The 21740-nt window shown below is 42.9% G+C and overlaps 1 protein-coding gene across 1 annotated transcript in view; it reads right to left on the bottom strand.

Moving 5' to 3' along the window:
* Positions 1-777: 777 nt before the first annotated feature.
* WWC1 (WW and C2 domain containing 1) overlaps positions 778-21740 on the bottom strand; it is a 60153-nt gene continuing 39190 nt past the window's right edge. Inside the window, exons 10-23 of the mRNA XM_009318517.1 lie at positions 21020-21109; positions 18099-18637; positions 13805-13913; positions 11937-12017; positions 10924-11010; positions 9974-10166; positions 8440-8592; positions 7738-7838; positions 6793-6940; positions 5924-6088; positions 4456-4548; positions 3359-3589; positions 2016-2137; positions 778-1484 (exon numbers count right to left, since the gene is read on the bottom strand). Coding sequence (XP_009316792.1) covers positions 1418-1484; positions 2016-2137; positions 3359-3589; positions 4456-4548; positions 5924-6088; positions 6793-6940; positions 7738-7838; positions 8440-8592; positions 9974-10166; positions 10924-11010; positions 11937-12017; positions 13805-13913; positions 18099-18637; positions 21020-21109 — 2179 coding nt within the window. The 3' untranslated portion in view covers positions 778-1417. The remainder of the gene's footprint in view (positions 1485-2015; positions 2138-3358; positions 3590-4455; positions 4549-5923; positions 6089-6792; positions 6941-7737; positions 7839-8439; positions 8593-9973; positions 10167-10923; positions 11011-11936; positions 12018-13804; positions 13914-18098; positions 18638-21019; positions 21110-21740) is intronic.

Below are 21740 nucleotides of genomic sequence, written 5' to 3'. Positions count from 1 at the left end.
CCGCGACCGCGACCGGCTCTTGAGAAGTCTACGGCGACGGGGAGGGGTAGTGTCGCCCTTGGGCGCAGGCTTTGGGAAGGGAGAGGCTCACCCAGGGCCCCCCGCGGCCCCGCGCCAGGTGAGGCGGTCACCAGGGACTGCCAGGCCGCGGACGTCGGGCTTTTAGTGCATCTCCTCGGCGCAGCTGGGGCTCTGCTCATGCCTCCCTCCAGCCAACGGGGGCCACCACCGTGAGCAGGGGCACAGCGAACGCCTGGGAAGAGGCAGTCAACGGGCAGAGGCAGGGAGGAGAAAGGAGGTGCTGCCAGGCACAGCGTCTCCCGTGACGTGTTCGCGAGGCTTTGGGGGACGGTGGTGGGGAACGTTCCCTCCCCGAGCCGTGAGCACAGCGAGAGGAGGCTGTGGTTAGCAATGATGCTGGGGTTAGCAATGCATCAAGTGGCTTTCACCCAGCTATGTGCAAAACAATATTCTTCTGTAACAAACGGGGGAGCAGGTGAGTTACAGCTCTAGCACCTTGAGTAAAACCTCTATTCAGAACTAAAGGGAAAATCCCAGGAGCACCCCTTACTCCAGCGTATATCCACCAGCTACCTCTCAAAAACGCCTGGTGTGAAGGATTTACAGAGCAAGACACATGAAAAGCTATATACTTCCAGCCAGTGACAGAAATAAACCCCCGCAATTTAGGTGCCAGGGAATGAGAAGGGTCACACAAGACAAAAAGCGAGAAGGCAGGTTTGTCCAGAAAGGTCACTTTATTGGAAAAACCTAAAATGGACTTAAAACCTGCAGCCCTCCTCCCACAGCTGTGGTTTCAATGGGCTCCCCAAGTTACCTTAACAGACCCATTACAGACATGAGCTGCAGTACAAATGTTAAAAGTGCAAGTATTCTGAACTTCACACCCACTTTTATGACCTGGCAGGAAACACAAATGCTTCACAGCTCACAGAAAATTCGTTCACAGCACTTGGGAGCCAAAACTGGCTCCCTGCATTCCCCACAGGATACAAAATACATCACTCGGAGGAGAGTCCGATGCAGAGCATCGTAGAAGGTAGGGGTGAGGTTCCTTCAAATTTATTTTATTGCAGTAAAACCTCTAAAAGGTAGAGCTGTACAAAAAGTCTAAACAGCATTATTTAAGAATAACAGCACCTTACGCCGCATTTGTTCTTATTTAAAATTCTATTTCCCAAAAATACATTCCTAAATATACAAACTATACAATCTTGTCACTTTAATGCTGGTTTCTGTGATGATATAACTTTAACCTAAAAATCTTCAGAACATCCACATACTGACAAAAGCTCTAATATACAAATGCCTTGGTACCTTCATAAAACCACATAAATAACTTCGAAACCCAAACTGCATTTGTAGAATTGTCCAGAAAGCAAATACTTTATGGTGATCACACATCGTCCGCAGAGAGCGTTGGAATATTTATCCTCGGCCGTGTGAAAAATGCCATTTTCTCTCTAAAAAAAGATGATCGGTTGTTAATGCAACAGAAATCTTGCCAGAAACGTCCATCATCCACATTAAAATTTACCTCACCAGCTGTCACCACAAGGAGCAGCAGCATCCTCTCACAGCCTACACCTCTTATTTACATACCAGACTTGAGGCATCCTTACAATTAAACTCACAACACTGACCTTATCAAAAAGCCATTTCAGGAAGGCTCGGGCTTTTGGCTTTCTAGGCATGTTACTTAGGGAAGCAAAGGGCTGCTTCTGTATTAAACAAAGGATTTGTGTATTTGTTGCCAGGTGGGGAATGATTTGGAGTGCCACCGGTTGCTTTGAGGTCACATGCAGTGCTGCAGCTAGTTTCCTCAGCTCTCAGACCTTATACTTTCATATAAAAATACAGAAACTTTTGTATTTAAGCAGAACAGTTTACTACTACTACAAAGATTAGCTTTCCTCATCAGCATCTTAGTCACCCATAGAAAAATCATGGTAGCAGTCAATTTTTCCATCCCTTTACCAGTGACCTGTACTTACCTGAATGACTGTACTTCCAGAGGCTCCTTCCGACTCTGCCCTCGCAGCCTGTGGACATCCTTGGCAGCAGCTCTCATCATTTTATCAGCTTTGAGCTCACACTTGTGTTCTGTTTTTTCCACCTAAACAAATAGTGGAAAAAGCTGTTTGTGTTTCCAGGAGGAATCATTTTATCCCAACTAGTCTCCAAATACAGCAGTATTTCAGCTGCAGGTCAGAGGGGCTTGGAAACCGTTGACTCTGGAATCGCAAGCCGCAGAAGCTAAACTGAAGGCTTGTCTGCTAACCATTGTAACGGAGAGAGCTTTTTGTAAGGTCGTCTTCCAGCTCTTCGGTAAGAATCACGGGTGCTATCTGCACCTTCTTTGTATCTTGTCGATATTTTTTTTTAAGCCAGCAGATCAGCTCACGCAAGAATGTGGCAACCCACATTCCAGCTGTGCCCCAAAGAGCACCTTGTACCAACTCACTCCTACACCCGGTGCCCTAACAACTTAGTTTCTGCCTGGTGTCAGCAGAAGTGCTGACACCAATAAATCACAGAAGTTGAGAAGGAGCCCTGTACACGAGGGAGAGTATGACGTAGGCAGAGTAAGGTAAGCGCTAACCGTGACACACCACAGCTACTATGGATTGGGAGGCTGCACTTCACAAAACAGATGGCATTTGTGACTTCTCATGCTTGCACCTGTGCTAAGGCAGGAAATCTTTGTGCTGGTAAATGCACAAAATGGTTTGGGACTAACAGAACTCTACAGGAAATTAAAAGGGGGTCAAACTCCAGCAAAAGTGATAATGCTTTCAAAGTTGAAAGACAACTTTCATAAAAGAAAACAAAATAGTTTAATGGACTGTTTGTTGAAATTCTTGGTAATTAGTTCTGTCTCCTTTCCATCCCTGCCCTGCAGTCCGCCCTTCAAAAGCGGAAAGATAGACACTATTAAGCTCTTAAAGCCAGGAAGTCTGCTGTCATCTGACTTACGTTGTCACTTCATATGCATAAGGATCCTATTCTAAAGGCAAGTGTCATCCATGCACGAGGTTTTATGCAGCCATTATTTCTCTTAGAAGAGGCAAGAGGCATAACTGCTATCTTCCTAACCCTCCTGTCTGTGGGAAGGCAGGCACAGACTCTGCAGTTTGTAAATACCACACCCGAGAACAGCCAGACACTCAAGGACTGCAGCTTCCATTATCAACCACTTGCTTCATGGAGCCGTAAGTGGAAGACACAAGTGACCGTAGTGCTAAGGCTTCGTTTCCTGACTGTCCAAAGTACCCTGGTTTCTCAAATCACGTTTCTCAAACATCTTAAATAAAATCCAAGGGCAGGTATTACTCACTCGTTTTTCCACTAGCCTCAGCAGCAGGCGAAATCTCTCATCATCCTTCACCCACTGCGGCAACTCTTTTTCACCCTGACTTTGAGCTTGTTCCAACTGTTCCTTCAGTTCTCTCAGCACCGAGATCTCCTGAACCAGCCGATCATGCCAGGTTTTTGAAGCTTGCAGGTCCAGCTCCAGGTCTAGCGAAGTGCGGATTAGGCGCTCCGTACCGAAGGACTTGATTGAAGGCTAGAAAAGAAGGGGTGTATGAACGCAGTGATGAGAACTGTCCTGACCACTCCTCCATGAAGGGCCAAATACATCATGAGACCCATCTTTCCAGAACTTGTCTTAGCACAAAGCGTCTCTATCGATCCTGCTTTCCAATCCATCTTGAGACAGAGCACAAACTCAAGTCTTACAGATAAGCCTTTTGATTTTGGTGTTTCTACTAAGTTTCTTCCTTGGCAGCTTCTCCAAATTAAACAAGTCTTGCCTGCACACCTTGCTCTTAAGTTTAATGTCTCATCTTTAGATGAATCCACAATGCAGCAGAAAAACCTGGGTTTGTTTTTTTCCGGTAACATATTATGCTGCCTTCTGCTAGTTTCAAATACAAGCTGCCTCAAGAAAACCATCTCCTTAGGAGCTCAGCATCAGTATCCTGGGGAAATTTCAGTGACTGCCATCACAACTGGCACGGGGGTTCATTGTGTGCCACAGAGTCACTACAACAGGGTCACCTAAGCATCTGAGACATCATTCTCCTCACCCTCTTCCCCAGCTCCTCACATTTATTATGAGTACTTAAGAATCTCACAACAATAAACACAGCAAAACTCTTTGTGCTACTTCTGCTCTGACAAGATGGAAAATACCAGAAACCATCTTCCTAAATTGATTGTTCTAAATGAGTTCCAACTTAAAACGTTCCTGTCATATTCTGATCTATCAAAGAGAAGTAGCCTTGAGAGACTTCTCACACACAAAGAAAAGGTTGTGAGTGAAGTCACATGGCAACTGATTTATGTTTGCAAATTCTTCCTTTAAAACAGTTTTCTGGTGTTTGCAAGTGTCTATGCTAGAGAAAAACACGTAAGTGGGGATGTTTTTACCCGTTTCACTCTGACACTTTGTCTCTCCATTGCATTTCGAACGAAGGGGGGCTTTTTGGATAGCGTTGAACTGTCACTATCACTGCGATTCAGCTGAAAATGAAAACCACATTTTTCATGAAAGAAATATAGCAGTGCATACACACATTATTAGGAAGATCAGAGGGTTCTGTAAGTGATTATAAGCGGTGATGTAAGCAGAACTATGAAGTTTCGTGAAAGGCTACAGCAGACAGCTGCCACCCCAGTCTGAGCGCACAACATGCAATCCATTTGGCACAGCCAGATCCTGCCACAAGCCTTGAACTCTGTCCTTTTTTGGGAATAGACTGCATGGAAAGAGACGCTAAGTTGAGGTATAATATGGGAGACTACCCCACTGCCCTTCTCCTGTACAAGTAACTAGGCTGGGCTAAACAGCCGCAAAAAATGAGCTCTAAGTAATAAAAAAATCTTTTCTAGCATCCATAAAACATGGGGCTATTTTCTTAGAGATTTCTCTTTTCTAAAATCACCTGTATTTTAAGCTAGCGGTGCATAAGGTTTACCTGTAAGCTGTCCCCCTGGGTTTTTCAACTTGAGTTGTCATGTTACACACGTACAGCCTGCCTTCTTTTGTGATTGTCTCTAGACCCTTAAAAAGAGCTCAGCTCAAGTTGGGTTTAATTCCCTTCTCATGTTCCTTCTCAAAGTTGGGGGCAGGTGGGTGAGGGGGAACAGGCATGTGGGATCTGCATGTGCTGGGACACAGTACCTCTGCCATCCAAGCGCAGGCCACTGCTGCAAATTAAATAAGGTTTGTTTCTATGGAAGCACCTGCTTCTGAATCGGAGAAAACCTGCACATCGAATCCGGCGCAGCTGTATTAAGAGCATGCCCACTTAGGACAGGTCATGCGTGATAAAAGGCAGTGCTTGCTTGTTTGCCAATTCAATTTAAAAGACGAGTTATAGTTTAGGCTGACCCTCAGTCCAGGAAATAATTGTGAACAAACATTTTGACCCAGTACATGGCCTGTTCAGTTACCTTCAGACAACACACACTGGAGACTCTCAAGCTTCCACAATTTTTTCTGCTGACGTTATCAGGTACTTACCTTCCCATTTCTATCAAGCTTTCATGTTCACCTCATCTAAAGTCAGGTGGACACAGCTAACTCAGTTCAAGTTAGCACAGAACAGTCTTAAAGCAGCAGGATATGCAGCTTATTCATCACATTCATCTCAACATGCTGAATGTACCACAAATATATGCGCACATATATATTTTATAAATTTGTGCTTAATAGTATTAGTTCCAAAGAAAGATACTGTCTAGGAGGTGAGGACAGAGCAACTTCTGAAGTCAAAGTGTGGGAGAAGAAAGCAGTGTCAGATCTCTCTGAAAAATTCAGACTAAGTGAACACTGATATCATGCATTCATTAATGAAAATCAGCATTTATAACCTGAGGATTGCGTTTTCCTTACCCGACACACATACTGACTTTGCGGTCCTGGTGAAAATGTTTTTGAGCGGATGATAGTGCTACCTCTGACAAACTGAGTTTGGGGTGGATTTGCTGCTCTTTTGTCTTTCGGACGAACTACAGTAGAAGACTGTGCAAGGCTCTCTGTGTTTGTCTCTTTATCCTCCTGAAAGACAGATACCGCAGTGTAAATGCCAGCTTGCCGTCTTACCGATGACACATACCCAAGGCTGTCTGACAGCCATCTGTGATACATCTCCGCTTTCAGTCCCAGAGGCATCAAATTCAAAACCAGATATTCTTTAGCCCTTTTCATGCAGGGTGTCCTGACACTTCGCTCTTTTAACTCAGTAGCTGCTACATTAACTGTATCACTCCCTAAGGGCTCCCCACCTATTGATCGCTGTACCACACAATTGATTCCAACGAGCTTTGCCTGTTGATCCAGCACATCAATGTGACCTGGCAATCTCACACAGAACAGAGATGATTTTAAAGACCATTCCCTTACTTGTGCATCTGCAGCAAAGATCCAAATCGCTGTATGTACATGCACAAAGAGCACGTGTACAGCGCACGTTTGTTAGACTACAACTACAGTCAGAATTGAACAAGGTCAAAGCCACAATCACATTAATGAAAACAGTTTTCACAAGCAGCAAAAAGAAGGCATGAAATGATGCTGTATTAACTGTGGGACAAAATGATCATGTAGAGGTATTTAAAAATATTTCAGGGAGGTAAACATTTAACCATCAATGATGAACTTTCAAAAAACTGCTGTAGCCTTGCCCAGCTCAACAGCAACCCAGTCAGCTGAGCAATGGGAAGCTTAACTCGTCTTTCTGTTCAAAAGGCCCTTGCCTTTACCTTCACTGCTATTTCCATGTGCAGCTGGGAATTCAGACTTTCTTCTGTTTCCCACAGCGATTTTCCAGCACAGAATTCTTCCTCCTCCTCTGCTTCATTTTCACTGATCTCGTCCTGTTCTTCCTGATCAGGAACCTCTTCGTCTTGCCTGTTAAGAACAGCTTTGTTATTGAACTGGCCTGTTGTGCACAATACTCTGGTGTTGCAGCAGGAGTTACCTCCTGTAAGCTGCTGGACAGAAACACATCCCCAAGGCAGCCAGTTGTACCTGGCAGGTCCTGTAGCCACTGAGATTATACGAACACAGGCTTATAAGGGAATAATTGAAACTGGAGTGAAGCTGCACCAGAAGGCAACCATTAGAGCCAAAAACTTCATACTGATCTTGCTTCAGAAGAAGCAAGCTGAGGGTTCAGCCATGTGGTCTGAGCTTAAGGTGAGTGCATCTTAAGGGGAGCTCTCAGGATGCCATTAATCTTAGCTTAAAAAGTGACGCTGGACAAAACTGAAGCATTGTTTTAACATCCTTTTCAGCTCCCTTGAACTCACAGCTGGCTTCTCCATCAAACCCATTGGTCAGGCTTGCTTTTTATTTCAAATGTTGGGCTTCATTAATAAAATCTGAATCTGAACCATGTAAACAACAGCCAAAATTAATATTCAAGCAAAGCCTTGCACCATACAGTGGCGCTTTCATGGACGTCCATAGAACATTGTACAAATAACAAAATTAGCGTAGTGCTCTTGACTATTTTCAACATTTATCAGCTTTGTTCTCATTTCCCAAGCACAACCTCCAGAACAGAAGAAACAGGATTTTTCACCAAAACAGAAAGAGACAGAAGCAGCCTCCCACAGCTCTGTATCATCTGCTTTTTTCTCTGCACTTGAATCCCCAAATGCTCTGGTCATCCCACAACGCTAAGATGGTAGGATGCTACCTACCAGCTCTCTCCACTAGTTAAAGTGCTTCTGCTTTCCTCCAGTTTCTTCTCCACAGCTTCCAGTTCAACAGCTGTCTGCTCTAAGAGTGCTGAGACAGAGTCCTGAGGAGATCAAGAAGCTTCTTGTGAAAATACGATTCTCAAACTGCAAAGCGCCCAGCCATTCTGGTCGGAACAGCCCCAACCAGCTTTCCTCTGGTGGCAGGAGACAGTCGTAGTCTCTACACCCGCGTTGTTCAAGCAGCCTATTGCACATACAGTGCTCAGTCAAGCCTGTGTGAGCACACCTGGCCCACCTCCCCAGTTACGCTAGCATATGCACGTGTGCAGCTACTGGCTGAGCGTATTGCATGCCGTGCACGTGCAAAGGTAAGTCTGCACCTTGACTCGCTCAGCAAGTCCACTGCAGCAAGGTGAACGGTCTCGTGGGAAGAAAGGCAAGAGCTCACACGTCACTCACACCAGACCACATACCACATCCCTCAGCTTCGTGAGAAGCAGATTTCAGTAAGTATTTAGCCCAGGACAAGGGCATATCTGTAATAGGCATGTTAATTATTTTGCTGCACTTAACATTTTCAAGTTCTAACTATAAACACACCAGCCTTCACTTCTCATCTACTGTAATAGTCCTTCAGCCACATAAACCCTCTCATTAGTGCTGTTTAGAAGAGGTTTGTTTGATTTAAGCAGTTGTTCTTACTGTTTTTTCAGTGCAGGGTACTTCAGAGTGAATGTTTCCTTGTTTACTTTTCCTGTTTTGCTTCTGCAGATACTTATAACTAAGGAGGTTATACCAACGGGTTGATTTCTCTCCGGATTTACATATTTCAGCAAGGCTAATTTGTGCTCCACCCTATTGAGAGCAAAACCACAGTTTTAGTGTAATACTAAAATGAACCACTACCACACCAGTAAGAAGAAATGAGAGCGAAAATCCAGGACTACTTGACTTCGGCAAGTTTGACAAAATGAAAAATTGCCCTGTTTATCCCCATTTCAACAGCGCTAGTAATGCTTTATGTTTAATTATTTTTAACTTTATCTAGGACTTCCAATCCAAGTAGCAAGTGCTTCACTACAGCTCCTGTGTACAAGAATCCAGAAGTATGAACAGTGCTACTGCAGCCAGCATAAATTACAGCCAGAGCTTCAAAGAACAAGAGAAAGGAACAGCAGATGAAGACTCCCTTTCAAGAAATCTGCAAGGCTGACAAAAATGACTGCCTCAGACTGAGTTGCTTTAGTTTTGTATATCCCATTCCCCTTCATCTGCCTTGTCATTTTTTACTGCGTTACATTTAGTACGCATCCTGACATATTCAAAACCAAAGTAAAACTGATTTGCGATTTATTTAATCCACGTCTGAGTGTACTCCATTGCACCAATGCAGTCCAGCAGACTGCATGCTGAGCACACCTCTTGCAAGTTAGTGTGCTCCCACCCGGAGCTCAGGTACTGTAGGTCTGTACACGCTGCCAATAGGGAAAAACCCTATTTGGAAAACAGATGCTTTCCTGAACCAAAGTGTGCTTTGCAAAGCAAGTGAAGGAAGACATGCGGAAGCACCATAAAACACGTACCCCTCCAGCCGAGGGAGATGCTACAAAACACGTGCAGGACAAAACATCAACTTTTCTGTAACTTAATAGTTGCTTATGTCCCAGCTCAACACACCCTACTCACGTTCTGGAGTACAATACTCCAGAAATAGTTCTATTAAAATCAACTTGCTCAGGTAATACTGAGCAACAAAAAAGCTCTTCTAACAATGGGGGGCGGCTGGCTTACGGCAATACCAGCACTCAAAAAAACTATACTCATGTAGATTTTAACAGTGTAGATTAATAGCAGTTTTTAAAAATTCCTTTAGAGATCTTTAATATTCTACAGCGGCTTCCAAATTCCCCGTAAGAAGTCCATTCTCAATTACATTACAACAAACGTTTCCAAAAGGAAGAAGAATAGGTAGGGTTTCACATTAGATCATGAAAGAAGGGAAATCTAGTAGTCTGACAAAGTCACCAGTAGTTCTGTAACAAAACATTTATCTACTAGATTATTTTTTTCCTGATCAAAATCATTATTTGCAAAGAATGCTATCTGGGAAAGATCATATAGCTAAGGATTATCAAGAAAACCTTCACAGAAATTGCCATACTTCAGAGTTTAAAATTTTGCCTAATTCAAAAGAGGAAACAAACACAAAGATATTAGAATAGCGATTAATACTAACCAAACATTCTTCAAGGTGAGACTTATCTACAGTGCAAACATCGACTCTTAAAGTCTTCTGGCGTAAAGCTGGGTAAGAGATAGAAACCCAAAATAGTTCATTGTACACAAGATTGTCTGAAGCTTCCACCGGTCTTGTGCGAAACAAGCAGCTTGTGCTTTCTGAACAGGGCAGGACAGCCACGCGAATGTTCCTATTGAAAAAAGCATTGCGATCAGTACTACCGTACACTGCGGTTCCCTCCATTGCAAGAGCTCCATAAATCTGTAAGTGAAATCCATCCTAAGCACTGTGGACATTACTGCCCTATCCTATTCTTTGGAATATCAGTCAACTGAGAAAAAAGGAACATCTCATCACAGCAGAGACATGAAGTGGCATGAGTTGCCATAGACTTCATCCTTCTGAACTTATAATCGAACATCACGGGATTATGTTTTACATGGTTGTTTACATCTGTGCAACTTGTCACGCTGCTAACAAACCCTTCTGTAGGTAGAAACAGCTACACAAAGATGAATCAAATTTTTGTCAGCTTATTCAGCACACAGCTGAATTTAAAAACTTGTGCCTAGAAGGGGTCTAGCAGAAGCTGTACATTTCCCCACACATGCATCTGTGCAGGTGTCCAAGCTGAGTTCTGTAGCAGAACGAACGCCCCCTCTCCACTCGATGCAGTTGCTCTGGGCACTGCTACAGTTAAGAACCTTGCTGGCTAGGGCTAATTCCAGGCAAGTCCTTCCCTAGTCAATACAGACCTTTAAGGAGAAAAAACTGTATCTTATTTTCAGTTTGTGGGTTTATTAGTTCATAAATGTTGCTACACAAAGTGTAGAAGCATTTCAGAAAGGCTAGATTTTTAAGAGTGTGAAAAAACAAAAACCAACTCTGTTTAATTCCCACTGGAATCTCATACAAATACTTCAAGCATGTTTATTTCACCCACTTACACTTTTTGATCTTGTTGTAACAGCAGTGCTGGAACATTACTCAGCTGGATGACCAGTATCGCAAATTGTTTATTTTTGTCATCATATCTGAATTGGAAAGACACAAAAAAGCATTATTATTAGAGAAGTCTGCCTTGCACTCCATGAATGAGTATTCCACTTGTTTCATTAACACAAACAACCAACGAAGAATTTACAAACGGCACAACACTATAATGGGACCATGGCTTGCCTATAGTTTGAAACAAAACCAGTTTCATATTACATCAAGTTTTGCTACCAGAACATCCAGAATTTAGAACAGTCCAGAACATCCAGAACTTAGGAATTCAGATACAATGGACTACAGATTTGTCCTAACACACATTGCTTTTCCTGGGGTCTAGCCAAGTTGCTGTATTGTAACTAAAACCTTTTGAAAGGCCTTATATAATGACTGTAATATAAAAAAGTTACAAGTAGAAATACCTGAAGTACAACAGTGAAGATGTTATGGGTCACCATTGTTTTACCGTTGATGGCCATGACGAGAGCTTTGCGCTACTTATTTTCCCTCAAATCATAAATAATCTTCCACTAAGTCATTTAAGGAAGATGCCTCTGTGCCTACCTTCCTATGCCTTACCCACTACTTGTGGGATTAAGGTTTGGTCAATGATTATGATTGCCATTTACTCTCAGCAGTTTTTCCCCCACAAGCTGCACACCAAAGGAGACTGCAAGCCAGCAGAAGGCTTTCTCCAGCCCAGCACTGTCAGTGCTCCCATTGCTAGTTTGCACCCTCATACCACACTATCACCAGTTGATTTCCACTGACCCTAAAGAGGATAACCGGGCCAAGGACCTCCTAGAGTCGAGTGTAATTCTCCATTACACTACAAAGAGGGCATTAGTTAGTTAATACTAATAGGGCAGGATAAACAGGATAAGAAAACAGAAAGCACTATCTTTTAAATCCCATATATCATTCTTTCCATTTGAAGGAAAATCCAGTAAAAATGTGTAGTGCTTACCTCATTGCAATTTGCACTTTAGCTGTCCCAACTGCTTCTGTATCATCACTGTCAAACACCATCACTTCTGACACACGTGGTCTGAAAGAAATCAAAGACAATTAAGGACTTGATTTCCCTCCTATTGAAGTGCTAGCATTTAGGTGATACAAGATCTTTTCCCTTCCATGCAGGGGTTGGGTATATGGATTTTGTAAAATTAGCAGCTAAAAGAAAGCCCATTTAAGAAGTAAGTGCAATCATCCTTAGAGGTATGTATTACAGTGCTTATCAGCAGAAAGTCATATGCCTTCCCCTTCACTGCCAAAAAAAGCCACACAAAAGACTGTGCAAAAATAAGGCAGTGGGGGATTTTTAAAGGGTTCCTTTGACTGGATTTTAGTAAAGACAGCTGACTGCCCAGCAACAGAAATAAGACTTAACAACTGCAATCCTGTCCTGCACCATGACAGCAAAAATTCTCAAATTTGATTAGATTTAAGTCATTCCTTTGTTTCTTTAAGAAATCAAACTTCCCTAAGCACATTAAAAGTGACAGAGTACACTGACTGGTCTTCCTTGAAACAGCTACCTGCATCATTTTCCTCCCAATGTACTCCTCCTCCAAAGCTTTATGCACTGAAAGTCCCCAAAGCTACATTCATTGTCTAATTGGCTCAGAGGCTATACTGCAGCACATTAAAACAGGATTAGCATTCTTCTCTTCGAAGTATTTTCCATATTACTTAGCACTCTCTTGTATTTCATTACATTTCAGCTACAGAGGACAAACGCATTGCTCATCCTACCCTCACCATTTATTATAGGCATCAAAATGCTACTGTAGTCCTTAAAGGTTGGTAAGTCAACAACCTAAAGAACATTAAGTAACATCAGGCATGCGAGTGTGCACGGGATGCCTTCTGTAATTGTCACACATTATCCCTCCTCCCCTGTCCGCAGAGCTCCCTGTCCCGTTGAGGGGACACAGGGGCCCTAAGACACCCAGCTGTCTGACTGCCTGGCTTGCACCCATGAGGTCTACTTTGACAAGAATGTGCAATGCTTCTGTAAGGTGAATCGTGCTGGAAACAAAAAATTACTCACTTATCTAGAGAATTAATGAAGATAATGAATGAACGAGGGGGATACGAGATGAGCAGTTTTTCACCTCTACAGTTGCGTCTTGCAACGCATGACCCCATAATTCTTCTCAATGCCAATAAAATAGTGAGAAAATCCACGTTAGATGCAGCCAAACCAGGTATCAGTAAGATCAGTACCTTCCAGTGAACTTTTTGTCAAGCTACCCCAGATAGCTTTAGCAAGCAGTAAGGGAGGTCCAGAAACCCAGCAAGAGCAGTGACGCCCAGCTCCGGCTATAAGCTATGCACTTAGGGGGAAAAGTCCTGCAGAAATCACATACTGGATCCAAGCATTCGGGAACTGCATTGCAGCACGTACACATCCATGAGGCAGTTCAAGGTGCTTCTGCTATCTTCCTTAAACATCCCAAAGTCCTCTCACACTGACTGAGGGCTGTCACTGACACCAGTCTGACTGACAGGAGGGGAACTTTACACCTGCCAGATGGCTCCGCTACCCCCGTCAAGACAGCAGTCACAGCTTACCAGCACCTTCACAAACAGACCAGCTGTTCAAACAGTTCTCTGTGAGCTTGCTTTCAGCTACTTCATTATGGGAAGCATGGGTCATTTTGATCATCAAATTCAACCCGCTCCTAGTTTTTTCAGACATATTAAGAAATCTGAGATTGAGAACTTTAGCCACCAAATTACAAAAAAGATCATAACCAGCATTATTCCAGCTGACTCCTGTGTGCAAAGCTGAGTCATTGGCTTCTTTCTAGAGAGAAATCTGATGTCTACCTTTGTACAGACGCCTCATATACCCCGCTATCTCCAGCAACAGATTCATCAGACACTGCAGCTGACACACACGCCACCTTCAGTGCCGTCCCTCCAGCTGTATTTATACCTATCAGAAAAGCACAGAGGAAAATCAAAAACAGGTGTTAATGAAAACAAACTGTCTGGATCAGGAGCAGCTTTTTTCTTATCTTCCCCTTGAATTGCATTTTTTCCCCACCCAAGTATTGTTAAGCAACAGCACATTTCTGAAGACAGAGAGGACACAGGTAGGGCAGGCTGTGCTCAACAGCCACCGTCAAGTTAGTGCTTCAGGAACATGCCCGACTGCCCTGGAGAACAAAAAGCCCAGAGGAACAGCCTGTGTGGTGGAGGCGAGAGCAGGGCTTCATTGCACAGTCAGTGCCCATTTAATACTTGGGTCCTGCAGTAGCGTACCCACAGGCTGAGGTTACACACTGGTTGTACTGAGTGCATTACAACTGGATACCCCTGGCACCTCCATGGGTGCGGGTCCTCGCAGACAACGCGAGGAGAGGCTTTCAAAGCACCTGAAGGGCAGGGAGGTACCCATGACAAGATGAGCAACATGCAGAAGAAGCAGAGCTTGTGAATTCCAGTGAAGTTATAAATATGAACCAATAAAACAGCTTCTACTGCAACTCACCCTTAAGCAGGCAGTAGGCCTTCTGGTCCTAGCTACCCAGAGAGCAGCAGCAAGGCAAACGCTACTGACCAAGCTCTGGCCAAGTACGGATTATGCCGAGGGGTATATCCCACCTGGAGAGCTTATACCAAAAATTTAGCTTCAAGGAGGGGAAACAGCAAAAAAATACACCCGCCTACCCCTGAACCCAAAAGGCTGACGTACACAGGTCAGAAGATGGGTCCAGAAAGACCAGGTTAACTGGCTAAACATGGAGAGAAAGAGATTAGAGGATTCAAAACAGCAGCCACACACAGGAATGCAGGGAGAAGGAGATAGGAAGAGAAACTGGGGAAGTTGAAGCATGGAGTTTTGCAGAGGTGTTACTCACTTTCTTGGGCTACAAAACAGGGAAATATATGCCCTGGAAACTTCTGTAAATTCTGCATCTTTTCACTTGAACCATCACATTTCCACAGGTGTATGCTTCAGCTGAGAGTCTGGAGAGCTCTGTCTGCCAAGGGGGCTAACAAGGGCTGGGACCTACCCAGCTCTTGGCTCTCCCTCTCTGGCAGGGCTTTGGGGCACCTGCTCCAAGGACAAGGAGGCGCCACATTGTCACAGTGGGAGCAGCTGTAACCCCATAGCAGACATGTGGCAACACACTCCTCTCCAAGGGGCTTTCATCTTTCCAAAGTGGTCCCTCTCTCCCATAGCCTTAGGAAAGCACATGCCCCCAAACCAATATATAGTCTCCATCCCATATTTTCTTTATTACAAAGCAGATTGCGGAGGTTTTTTTTGCATGGACTCAAAGTCACTTAAAGAATTAAACATGCATTTAAAAAAAACATTGCTGCAAAAAGTGTGCAAGCTCAACATAGGCTTATGGAATAATATAAGGACTTGTTCTACAATCAACAGTAGAGGGTGCTACAGGTAAAACCAATATATTGAGTGCACATGTACAATCTGGGCCTATTTATCCATGTATTTTTTGACACCACCACTGAATGGTATTTTTCATCTTGGTATTCCCATGGAACTGTTGGACATAAAAAAATGTCCAGACCTTCTCCCCACAGGCCAAACCACATGAATAAAAGTTAGCATCTGTAACACAATATATCAGTCATTAACTGAAACAAATGGATCTGTTTAACACTGGCATTCCCAGTTTAATCCATCCTCCCTCCTGCCGTGTGCAAGGGCCTGGCCCCCGCTGCACTCCGCTTGCCCTGGCCTGTGCTGGAGGTATGCGGGCAGGGTCAGAACTATGTCTCTTCTTTCCTCAGTGCTGCTTTGTAGCCCCCCATTCCATGGTTTTAATATGAAAATAATTTCTTCCCCACTGGCTGGCTTTCTAGATCAAGTTGTTTGAGTTTTACGCACCGCTCCCAGAAACGCCACTCCGGGAATCCCTCCGCGTGAGGCTTCCTTACCAGGAAGGACACCGCAGGTAGGACTCCAGCAGGCTCAACCTCTATCTCCCTCAATTGCCAATGCCGTTTACTCATTTCAACCCAGAAAGTCTTCATTTTTGACCATTTCACCCAAGCACCTTGTGGCCAAGGGAGGTGAATACAGAGGGTGCACAAAACCCAGCAACGAAGTGGGTATCTGTTTGTACAACAGAATGCTAAAGTGTAAACCCGAATAAAGATGAACGGGTTCCCTGAAAAGGATTCATCGTGCAGCCATCCTTTTCCTTACTTTTTTTGCAAAGGACTTGGAAGCTCAGCCCTGCAAGTTTTACAGACAGACTGAACCTGTAACTTTTTCATGTGACTAATTAACACAAAATTTGGATTTTCTGTTTTAAGTCTCTAAAGAGGTATCACGCTAAAAGAAGTTTATGGAAGAGTTCAGAAATGACTCAACTCCCTTCTATATTTTCAAGCAGGCAGATAGCACTTCCTATGTTTTTTCACCTTTTTTCCCCACTCATATCAGGAATATAAAGTTTGCTCTTCACTTCCTGCCATCTCCCCTTCCGTGGGCTCTCCTGGACACACCATGACAAGGCCCTGAAGAACCATGCCATGCACTGGCCTCACATCCGCGCCATTTCCTCAGGGAATGCCAGACTCTGCCAGATTCCAGGGCTTGCTATTAGTTTCACCTACATCGCTCAGGTACCACTCAGGTAAGAGAAGAAACCTTATTTCAGCCTCAAAGGTAGCAGGGACATTTTCTAACAGAAACAAAAAGCAAATCCCTCAGATATATACAATTCAGCTCTACTTACAGGAACACGTGAGCATGCTTTGCCCATGAGGCCAAGTACTGACCACCCCAGATCCAGCCACCACATTTCGGGTGTTCCACTGAACCCCCCCCCAAAATGCCTGAGGAATAAAATCTCATCTCATTATTGCCCTGAAATAAACTACTTATGGTGATTATTTTGTCTGCTGACTGGCTAACAGTAATAATCACTTAATCTGCTTAACACCTGAGCCTTGACAAATCTTGAAGAACTAAAAAGGTTAAAACTAATCAGCGTCCAGTTCTAATAAGAATAATTACTGTTTCCTACTCAAAAGCATAATACCTTTTGCTTGTAGGAAAATGGTAGCTCAAAGGGGAAGAACTGCACTCATGTCTTTTATTGTTTTTTAAATAGTATCAGCCTTCCTAACGCAGAAGGCAGTGATAACATGGTGCTAGTTCCCTTTATTCACATAGGCTGTTTTATAATCCTGTGAAAAACAAACTGCACTGCTGGTTCATACGGCTATAGCTGGCAAGTTTATATTGCCTTCAAAGCTCTTCTTCACTGCAGTTACAAATCCAGTCATTTCACTCATCTCCTTTGGATTTAACCCAACTACAGTTGCAAGGGCTTCAGACAGGCCCTAGCACGAGTGCCCTGACTGCTGCCTACTGCTTTCCATCCGCTTCAGCAGGGCCATCATTCTAAAAAGGGATGAACCCTTCCCACCCACCAATAAGCCATATGCACATATGAGAACATCCACTAGCTCTAAGTGTCTTATTTTATCATGCTCACCATCTAAACACATTTTTGTTGCTAAGAGACCATCCTCCTCAAAGCAGCAGAAATTCAAGTACAGCCTTGACATGTCTGCTCAGCTGAAGTTAATAAATTCTTTGCAACTGATTTACTGGGAACCAGAGCAAGATGTTGTGTATGCTGAGGTGGCAAGGAAGGATTTTTATTATAATTTGTTAACTATTAAGCTAAATGCCTTTTTCCCAGTCTTCCTCAAAAGCTTGGCCAAAAAGTTTGTGTCAATATGTCATTACATGCCTCCCAATTTCAGACCCAAAACACTATATGACATTCTGAATAGTTAAGTGCCAAATTAAACGAGGCATCCCACCACAACCACATTATATTTGCACATGAAATCCCTGTAATTTGTGTACACATGCATACAAGTACACTAAAACCACACCTAGATAGAGCCTTCTGCAAGACTCATCAGATCAGCGGTATTTTTTGTGTACAAATTAAAATTACAACCCTTTCTCCCAAGCAAGGTAGAACACACAGTTGAATACACTTTTCAACACAAAGGTATCAAGATGACTCAGTTTTTTTAAATACTTGCTTCTCAATGCTTTATAAACTACATTAAAAATAAATGCACACGTGTGTATGCGAATAGTTTGTTACCATACCTTGATCTAGATGTTTATCTCCTGCTCTAGGCTCTTCCAGTCTACAGTTGCCACTCCCAGTGTTTAGGGTGAGTTCTGAGAGATTTGTACTTATCTCTGCATCATCAAAATCCATATGGCTTGAAAAGGCATCACCAGTTAGGAGTGGGTCTATCACCAGTGGAGAGCAAGGTGGAGATGGAGAAGAGAGAGATGACCTTGGAGATAGCGATGTCATGGATTTTGGAGTACCAGACAATGATCTCAGAGCCTGTATGCGACTGGTGGCATCTGCTTTGTGTGTTTTCGCTACTTCATTTTCATGAATAGTGGTGATACAGCCTGACGGTCTAAATCCAGTGGCTCCTTCTAAGAGCAAGTCAAGCTTGTTTTGATAGTCCGAGTCCAACTGCTCCAACTGCTCTAGGTGCTCGTAGTAGAGATCAGTGAAACTGGCTGAGGTGGATGAGTCCTGGCTGGAGGTGGCAAGAGATCCTCTGCTAGATGCAAGAGAACCAGGGCTGCTGCTCGAGGAGAGGGAGAGCATGCTGGTGGAGAGACTGAAGGAAACAAGTCAGAAAACCATTATACTGTATCTCCTGATTTCTCAGGAAAACACTGCAATGTCACCAAATCTCTAAGCCCACGTGGTACATTTTGCTTTGTTAGGTTAGGCCATATGCATTAGTCCCCACAATGATCCTGAACCAGTCTACCCAGCAGAAAAGTTGGGTCACTTTTCAGTAAAAATAATATAGTTAATACACATTTTTCTACTCACCATATCAGCCTCATAAGAGTCCTTGTTTAGCCAAAACAACTCTAATGAATTGTTTCAAATTAATTAAAATTAGTGACAACATTCTCCTCCCGCATCTGCCTGGGAAAAAAAATCTATAGTTCCTGTTAATCTCCAAAGCAGACCACAAAAAACCAACAAGGCCCATGCAAGAAGACTAAGTTATTGCAACCAACTGTCTGTCCGTATGGAAATTTTCTTCCATTTGCCTCAATCTTGGACCCCCAGCCAAAAGGCAATACCACAGCTGCCTGGAGCTGGCCCCCAGAGATCACAACAGCCAGCAGTTACCAGAAAACTGGCAGGATTCACCTATGTGAAAGACTGCTACATGAAATCCAGGGCCAGGAGAGGAAGGAAAAGAATTGGGGCTGGGCTGTGAAATCAGTTCACACAAGTTATTTATCCCTAGAAATCTAGTTTCAGAACATAACTGACAGCAAAATTAATTTTAAGCAGGTGCTGAAGTCTGTTCAGATGAGAAAGCCCAGACACCACAGCACACTTTTCTGCTCAGAAGGCCCAAGAAATCCTGCGGTACAGACTACAACATATACCATCCCTAGAAATTCCATTTAAACCAAACACTCCTGCTCCAGACATTAAATACCTTGCTCGTTCCTGACTGTTTAAAGACCTTTAAACCCTCAATTCAGATATGGATTAGCTATTGAAAAATGTCTGCATATGTGTAAGTGGCTTAAGTTGCCCCACTGAAAAACAGTGAGGATGTTAATAAGCCTAATAATTCCTTATTTATTATTTATGGGGTAAAAGCTAGAAGCTGTAGTCATACAATTATGCCCATGACCTTATGCGAAAAAGGCAAGTACGCAGAATTTAGTGTAACTTTGGCACAAAATGTCTTCTGCATTTGTATGACAGATGTGCACTGCATCACGTTTCTTCAAAAAAGCTTTTGGATGAAACATAACTGAAACATGGTAAATGTTTTCGCATTTTGGCAGTATAGATAGATCTGGCAAGGACTAATAAATTTACAGCTTGTCAGTGTATTTCACTATCAAAAGGGAGGTTTTTTAATTAATCTTTGCCCTATCAACAAACTGGGCTCAACTTCATTTGGTGCATACCTTTGAATGCCAGACATTTTGCATTATGGGGTTAATAACAAATGCTTATTCTTATGAAGGAGCATGCCAAGAACACTGGGCACATAGTTAGGAAGAAATTAGTTTCACATGCTTCTCGGTCACCTCAAAAGATCCCTAATCAGCTAGATGAAATGAAAATATGATGCATTTCCACTGCATAAGAGCATCACAGATAGCTATTCTCCATGGTGGCTTATTTACATGTCAGTCTCGCACTATGATTTTTCCAGTCTTTTCGGTGTCATCTTCACAAAATGAAACAGAATCCAAGTGGAGCAGAAGCTACAAACAGAGTAAATTCAGTACACACTGATAGGAGAAACCTCAACCAAACAAAACCCCCAAACTCTCTTCCTAGTCAAAAAAATAAAAACATAGTTTTAGCTAATGATGATTTGGCCTTACTGCCTGCAGTCACGCATTTGTCTGGAAAGAGTAATCCTATGCTCTTCCAAAACTACAGCCTGAACAACCAGCCCACATTACGACTGCAGAAACATTTCTATATACCACATGAACCACAGCAGATTCAGCGATATCTCAATACATTGTCTACATTGCAAGCAACAGCACACTTGGAATTAATTTATAGAAGTATCAAGACACTCATACATTAACAGCAGTTGCATTACTAAGATTCACTTCACTTGCTGTGTGAAGCGTTAAGCTGTCTTTAACATATTTATTAATACTTCAGTAATTCAAACATTAGTAAAAAAATCTCAACTATCCTTAGTCACTTTAATGTTACATGTCCAAAATAGAAGGGATTGCGGAAACTCCTTCTGTTGTCAGACAGAGGCACCACCACAAGGTTATTTATCCCATTCTAAAGCACCCATCTAAACTGAGTGGGACATATAATCCTCAAGACTTCGTTTTCCACTGACTACACAGGGGTCTGAGGTTACGACTGTAACTGAAAGGCCTTTTAGACCTCTCTGTTCGGAGATGAAATTGTTAGCAGAGAAAGGCAGTTACACCATGTGCAGTTAAAGCACCTACAACTTCTGTAAAAGGTTACATACCTTTTCAGCTGAGTGTGCAACATTGCAACTAACCGCGTTGTTTCTTCCAGTTCTCGGACTAGCTGATTTCTTTTGCTATTCAACTTCAATCTAAGAGAAGATAGAAGAAAAAGATGAGCTAAAGCAGCATTTACTATTTAAAATGAAGAGTATAGGAAAATTCTATTTTTTCTATGAAATCCTACAGAAGTTAATAAGAATACACAGTATAACGTGGGACAGAATTTGGTCAAGATGCATAGGTGTTTACCAAGTTCGAATACTCTTAAAACGCGGAACTCAATCCTGCAGACATTCACAACAGGGAAAATAATTACAGCTAGTACTATGAAAGTTAATGTTCCTAGGATCAGGCGTCAAAAAAGTCTAGCAGATTTTGCTTGCTATACACCATTGCATTCTTATACTTTCTGTGCTAATAAAGGTGTAAATGCTTTCATTTGCTTTCAGTAAGGCCCACGGATGACTAAGGTTTACATGATTTAGTTATTAACCATCGCATTACAGCTTTACATGAATTATGGACTTTAGCAACATCTCAGTTTTATTTCACACCTGAATTAGTTTAAGACAAACACGTGCACTTGGGTGCTCATTCTCTAACTTAACAGGCCTCTGGACAAGAAATCCTTCTCCAGAAACATACTGTTTCTTTGGGACACTAGAACTGGACCATATTCCTAAAAATCACAAATGGAAGTGTTTGTCTTACAGCAAGACC

The sequence above is a fragment of the Pygoscelis adeliae genome, unplaced genomic scaffold (genome assembly GCF_000699105.1).
Source record: "Pygoscelis adeliae isolate BGI_AS28 unplaced genomic scaffold, ASM69910v1 Scaffold42, whole genome shotgun sequence".
Lineage (NCBI taxonomy): Eukaryota > Metazoa > Chordata > Aves > Sphenisciformes > Spheniscidae > Pygoscelis > Pygoscelis adeliae.
Note: the sequence above shows the minus strand (reverse complement) of the source record. Positions and strands in the feature narration are given on the sequence as shown.